The sequence below is a fragment of the Cupressus sempervirens genome, chromosome 2 (assembly GCF_028749045.1).
Source record: "Cupressus sempervirens isolate cs-2001-9-10 chromosome 2, ASM2874904v1, whole genome shotgun sequence".
NCBI lineage: Eukaryota > Viridiplantae > Streptophyta > Pinopsida > Cupressales > Cupressaceae > Cupressus > Cupressus sempervirens.
The window spans coordinates 56438997-56446052 of record NC_143119.1 but is presented as its reverse complement, the minus strand read 5'-3'; the positions used below and the strand labels follow the sequence as shown (position 1 = coordinate 56446052).

Below are 7056 nucleotides of genomic sequence, written 5' to 3'. Positions count from 1 at the left end.
TAAATAAACCCTTGTGCATCATTCTAAAGAAATTAACTTAAATTCCTATTTCATTGCCCCGCCAACACAAACCCCCCCCACCCACCCCCCCCCCAATAAAAAAAGATTATTAACCCATTCATTTAAAAACTTCCTCAAGGGTAAAGAATTATGGTCCATACAAGCAAAAAATACATTATTTTTAAGCCTATTATGTTCTTTAAATTGCCTTTAATCATTTCTTCATTCAACGTAAGAGAAAGCACCTTCACAAATGAAGAAGGATTCTTACTGTTTCCTACTCCTCCAAGGTCTCCATTGACGACGTGGCCTCCATTTCAAAATCCATCTCTTGCAACCCCCAATAATCCTCTTGGTTCCATTCCACTTAAGGCCATGATTCCTCCATTGAATATTGTAGAAGATGGAGAATTGATTTTACTTTCCACTAAAAAAATAACTACTTTATATGAAGGTTTCTACTTATCCCCACAAATGAGAAATAAATTATCAGAGAAACAAAACACATACAAAAGAACACAAGAGCCAAGAAAAAACAAAGCAAGGAAAAAAAACACAACACATAACACCAAGTTAGCCCTTACATTTAAGATTTGTTGTAGTATTTGATAAAATATTATTATAATATATTGAAGCTACTTTTTAATTATCTTTTTCATTTTTAACATTTGTTTTGTTTCATTAATGACCTAGGACTTATCTTTAACAACACAACCTTAAAGAGTCTTTAACTTCAAATGCTTTGACATGCAATATGTCAAACTTCTAGGATGTTACCCTCTAATATTAATTAAATTTGAACCTTGACAAATAGAACCATATGAAAGATTGTGTCCAAGTGATAAGTTCATAAGTGTGATTAAATGTTAAAAACATATTTACATTCATGTAGGACAAAGTATAGACAATTCTATAATCAAAATAATAATAGAAAAAAGGAAATAAAAATAAAAATTCAAACTTCTATTCAAAGTAAATCAAGCATACAAATTAAGTATGCATAACACTATAAAAAATAAAAGCAATTAGAATCTCTACAAATATATACTTACCATTAATTTTTTACATCAAGCGGATTAAAGTTTAAAACACATAATAGAAGACAAAGTCATAGGTCATTTTATAGATTAAAGTTTAAAACACATAATAGAAGACAAAGCCATAGGTCATTTAATGGAAGACGGTCATAGATGACTTTATGGAAGCTAGAGCCATATGTAACCTTTTTAATAAAGAAATACTTTATTCTTTTCTAAATTAATTTTTCTAATTTATTTTAATCAAATGCATATTCTTTTAACAAATGAAGTTTGTTTCAAGCAAATAGATCATGGTTGTAGTTTTTGACTTCCGTAGAGTGGAAATATACTAAAAATGTATTTTGAGATAAATTGATATCAAAATTCAAATCACAAATTGAATATTTTGTGCATCTACAAGATGAAAATGTAAGGTGGTAACCATGGTTTTTAACAAATACAAATTAATTGTTCAAAATTTGGCTACATTCAAATCAATTTTATACTTGTTGAATTCGATTTTATATGGACTGTTTTCAAACATGAACAATAGTCCACATAAAAATGGAAACCAAACATTCACGCCACATAATTGTTTTCTATCTATATTCCCAATATTTAAAAAATCTTTGGCATTTCTTTTTAACCGTGTAAAAGGGAGACAACTTTTCTTTATTGTTCTCACCCTCAAAAGAGCTGCTGTCCATACTCAAGACAAGGCCAACGCTAAACATTAAAAAAATTATATGTATATATTCAACACAAAAATTGATACCATGTACCCACCTGTTCCTCTGATTCCAAAAGATATAATGAATGGATGCCACCACAACACTAAACACCTTAAGGATGAATTCAGTGTTCTTAAAGCCCTGTTAGGTACTTCTGAAGGAAACCACTTGCACTCATAATTTGCTATAACGCACGAGTCCCAATTCCTTAACCTTTGCCCGGAGGACGTGCTTCTGGATCTTCCCCGTTGCAGTTTTAGGAAGGGGACCAAATACCACCGATTTGGGTACCATGTAACGAGGCAGCCTGTCTCTGCAATATTTCATAATATCCTCGCCCAATTCCGGCTCTCGGGTAGAAGTAGCAGAGCTTTTCAATGTTATGAAGGCACAAGGGGATTCCCCCCACCTTTCATCCGGCCTCGCCACAACCGAAGCCTCCAAGACGCAGGGATGCCCGTAAATGGCATTCTCCACCTCCAGGCTGCTAATGTTCTCTCCACCAGAGATAATGATATCCTTTGCCCGGTCCTTGATCTCTATGTACCCGTCAGGGTGCTTCACTGCCAGATCCCCGGAATGAAACCAACCACCTTTAAAACACTCTTGATTAGCCTTAGGGTTGTGAAGGTACCCCTTCATTACCATGTTGCCCCTCATTACGACCTCTCCAATGGAGATTCCGTCCGCTGGAACGGGAACCGTGGTGTCTGGGTTTACAACTTCGAGGCCTTCAAGCGCAAGGTAGCGGACGCCCTGCCTGGCTTTGAGGGCTGCCCGTTGGGGCAGTGGTAGGGTATTCCATTCCTCCTTCCACGCGCACACGGTGGAAGGTCCGTAGGTTTCAGAGAGCCCGTATGTGTGTGTAACCCTAAATCCTTGTTTTTCCATGGCGGATAAAACAGACGCCGGTGGTGCTGCTCCGGCGGTCATTACGTGTACGCCCCGCGAGATGGGAACCCGATCCTCCTGCGGGGCATGGATTATTGTGTTCAGCACAACTGGCGCCGCGCAGAAATGTGTGACCTTGTGCTCCGCTATGGCGCTGAAGATTGCCTTCGCCGTTACCTGCAACAAACCTCAATTGGATGCCACATGAGTTTCTATTTTACCATTAGCAGATGGGTTTCTATTTTATCAATCAGTTAAAATTTTATCATTTTCATTCTACTTATGTCTCTGATTTTAAATTTTAAGCTCACGGGATTAGATATTGCTAAATAATTCTCCAGCCAACAGCACTTTCAGTTGCCATTTAATATATCAAACGGAAGTAGAGGAATCATGCGGAAAATAGAGTTAAAAATGAGGAAGACTGGAAAATGTGAGAGATATATTGTCTAATTCTGAATGATCCTGCATTCGAGCCATTGCATCTGAATGATGTTAGAGATCTGATTTCTGATTCTGCGTTCACACAATTTTTTTAGTTTCAACTTTTACAAGCGATCAACTTTTTATATTCAATTTCTATCCAATGGCTAATCTATTAATTTGACCGAATAGATTCCATTGATACAAACAAAAATCATACGTCACAAAAAAAACAAAGCAATAACATTCAAAGTTTATCAGATTTTCACAATTCCTTTAAATTCAATTCAGCAGCAACACAACACTCTATATTTTTGAGATTTCCACAATTCATTGAGATTCAATTCAGTAACTTATTTTGATCTTGACTGTGAAACGTAGTTTGATATCCAACAAAAACCAGAACTTAAAGCATTGAATGACGCCTCATTTCTTCAACTTATTAAAAAAATACACATAAGACATTGGTTGATCTGAATATTTTAAAGAATTGATGTTTTTTTCTATTTTGTACCTGGCGCAGGCAGATATTCGTGCCGCATAAGGCTGCCATCGCCCAGGTGTAGCACCAACCATTGCAGTGAAACATGGGCAGAGTCCAGAGATAAACGCAACTGTCGGCCATATCCCAGGCGAGGGAAGCGCCGAGAGAAGATAAGTAGGCGCCCCTGTGGCTGAGCACCACACCCTTGGGATTCGATGTGGTGCCCGACGTATACCCCAGCGCGATGCTCTGCCATTCGTCCTCTGGCGCCTTCCATTCGAACGAAGGATCTCCTCCTCTCAGAAAGTCTTCGTACTCCACCGCTCCCCGTTTCAACGCCCTTTCCAAATTACTCTTCTCGCAGGCATCGTCTGCTATCACCACGAGAACTGGTTCTCGAAACCCAGGCTTTGCGCGGATCAGCCCTAGCGCGTCCTGCGCGAGTGTAAAGAAGTCCTGATCCACCAGCACGGCCGCCGCCCTGGAGTGCTCCAGCAGGAACGCCACCATTCGTGCATCCAAACGAATGTTGACGCAATTCACCACGGCTCCCGCCATAGCCACCCCGAAATGTGCTTCGTACATGGCCGGAATGTTTGGTGCGAGCACAGCCACCTGCAAAAACAGAAAAGGGAAGGAGTGAGTTCACTCAACCACTAAATCCAATTGCCTCAGTTGAAATCCATGAATTTTTCTAGATCTTCTCAAGCTGCTCTTTCCCTCGTTCACGAACAAACGCTTCCGAGAAAAATGCCTAAAACCCTAAAGGTTGTAACCTTCTGTACAATATGGAGTTTTAGTTGGAAATATCCAGGCTAAGAGGAAGCTATCTTTTGAAAGACGAGAAAAACAAATTTTATCGAATACAAAGAGAATTCCTCTCCGCTGTCTCCTAGGGCCTAAATTCACCGAAAACTTTGGACAGTTGACTAAATCCTTAAAGGCGGTAAATCTCAGAGAAAGGCAAAAAAGCAAAGGAGCGAGTTTAGTCAACGACAGAATCCAATGCCTCAATTGAAATGCTTGAATTTTTCAAGATCTTCTCAAGCTGTTCTTTCCCTCTCCTGCAAGAAAAATGCCTAGAGAGGAAAGCTAAGGTGTCTATGAAAAGCACACGAAAAGCTATCTTTAGAAGCAAATTTTCTCAAATTTCAAAGAGAATCCCTTTCCTCAGCCTTCTCCTAACACTAAATTAACTTGTGATGTGAATATCAGGATTTAACTGTGTGATTTTGAGTCAAACTCGATGACCCATGTTTCATGAGTAGTGATTCAACATGAATCCATCTCTCATGAGAATAAATGGAACACTTAGCACTCATTGGATCTAGGTGATGCTCACAGGGGTGAAGCACCGGGACTTCCCGGGAGGTCACCCATCCCAGTACTACTCCAGCCTGAGCGCGCTTAACTACAGAGTTTCCTCCACAGTTAAACCCAAAGCTTGCAACCCCATTTGCAAAACCTTCACCAAGTGTTGTGCCTTATGAACAATTCATTAGAAAGCCCCTTAAGCTCATCAATTGATAAGTAGGAGATGATTTCCACAGCTAGTCAAATTGTGATGTGAATATCAGGATTTAACTGTGTGATTTTGAGTCAAACTCGATGACCCATGTTTCATGAGTAGTGATTCAACATGAATCCATCTCTCATGAGAATAAATGGAACACTTAGCACTCATTGGATCTAGGTGATGCTCACAGGGGTGAAGCACCGGGACTTCCCGGGAGGTCACCCATCCCAGTACTACTCCAGCCTGAGCGCGCTTAACTACAGAGTTTCCTCCACAGTTAAACCCAAAGCTTGCAACCCCATTTGCAAAACCTTCACCAAGTGTTGTGCCTTATGAACAATTCATTAGAAAGCCCCTTAAGCTCATCAATTAACTACAAAACTTCAAAAATTTGCCCAATTCTTCAATTAGACGAAGGCAAATAAAATGTGCAAACTTTGCCTCGCTAATCCAGAATGTCCACCACTTAATCTCTACATCTTCCCTGGAAACCCTGGACCGTGAGTGTAGTGCTGTTTGTTCAAGCCTTTGACAGGGCACGAGGAGGCATTCGAGAAGAAAGCGCTTAGCTAATCTTAAATAATAATAAAACAGGGCGACGTGATATACATACCGTGTTGCCGAGGCCAATGTCGTGGCGAGCAAGAGCAGAGGCGAGGCGCCTACATCTCTGGTAAGTCTGATCCCAAGTGTAGTGCTTTGCGCCATGAATGACCGACTTGCGCTTAGGATGCACCAGAGCTGCTCGCTGCAGAAACCAAAGGGGCGTCAGAGCCGTGTAATTTGCAGAGCATTTGGGTAGATCATCAATATCCATGGCTTCTTTTAGATCTCGGCGTACCGCTACACTTTCCACACCACCTGAATGTGGCTTCGAGAGGAAATGAATATCTGACGAGAGATTAGTATTTATCTAGTGTTTGGAGACGCCTCTGCCTTACATAATTTCAGGAAAGGTACAGTCTGTCGGTTTTTGTCGACAAATGCAAATAGAATCTATGCACACTTTGTTACGCCGACGCCTAGAGAGCGTGAAGGTGTAATACGCAATCATTTTTTAATGTAAGGAGGTAAGCATGTGTTCCTGCACAATCTTATCTACTCACATGTTCCTTTGACATGCCGAACCATTTTCCATTTTTTTTTTTAATTAGAATAAGAATCTAAGAATTACAAAGCGATTAAAAGCATTAACAATACAAAAAAGACAACATTGTTACAGCATAATCACTTGACTATGCTCAGCACATCAAACTTGACCATCACTACAACAATGCTGGAAGAAAATGAATCAGCGAACAAAGTAGCATGATATGATGTTATGTATCAGACTTGACCATCACTACACCAATACTGGATAAACAAGAGTCGAACAATAGTGTAGTATGATATGGTGCTCTCCAAATCACGATCAACCACAGAGCTAGAACTCCCTTCTTGCTAAGTCATCTTTATACATGCTGCAAAGTCTAGTCTAGATTGGACGGGAAGGCTATTTTGATTATGTTTTGTAGCAGCTCATGGAGTTTTTTAGCATGAACATTAGCAACAATGCCCTGAACAGAGGAGACAAGCGAAGTCATTAAAGTTAACAAATTAGAACATACAGTTTGTATTTCTATTTCCAATGGAAGAAAGGAGTGGGAAAGGGCAGCTTGACATCGAATCTTCCAAATATCTTTAATAATAATCAGCCTACAAGAGTTAGCAACCATGTTATGAGCAGGTGAAGATCTAAGAAGAGCATATTTCCATGACCAAGTGAAATCGAACAGCAAAGGAATGGAAGTCATGGTCTCATTTTCCATTCTTACCCCTGTCTTCTCTACGCAATCAAGGCCTTTATTTAAATTGAACACATTTTTTAATGCAAGGAGGTAAGCATGTGTTCATGCACAGTGACATGTTCCTTAGACATTCTAAACCGTTTTCCATTCTTACACCTGCCTTCTCTCATTATGTCTCCAAAATGGGCCCCTTATTGTGCTCCTA

At 39.9% G+C, this 7056-nt stretch overlaps 1 protein-coding gene across 1 annotated transcript; it reads right to left on the bottom strand.

Moving 5' to 3' along the window:
• Positions 1-1597: 1597 nt before the first annotated feature.
• Positions 1598-6009, bottom strand: AAE7 (acyl-activating enzyme 7). Its single transcript, XM_089812609.1, has 3 exons — positions 5678-6009; positions 3579-4163; positions 1598-2818 (listed from the first exon to the last, which is right to left on the bottom strand). The coding sequence occupies exons 1-3, from the start codon at positions 5879-5881 to the stop codon at positions 1925-1927; spliced, it is 1683 nt and encodes a 560-aa protein (XP_089668735.1). The 5' UTR covers positions 5882-6009; the 3' UTR covers positions 1598-1924.
• Between the last annotated feature and the right edge of the window lie 1047 nt (positions 6010-7056).

Excerpts from the sequence above, each read along its gene's own strand:
- AAE7 (XM_089812609.1), bottom strand. The coding sequence starts at position 5,881 with ATGGATATTGATGATCTACCCAAATGCTCTGCAAATTACACGGCTCTG. Across the intron at positions 4,164-5,677 it reads ACATTGGCCTCGGCAACACG|GTGGCTGTGCTCGCACCAAA; the intron begins GTATGTATATCA and ends CTGTTTTTGCAG. Across the intron at positions 2,819-3,578 it reads CGAATATCTGCCTGCGCCAG|GTAACGGCGAAGGCAATCTT; the intron begins GTACAAAATAGA and ends GGTTTGTTGCAG.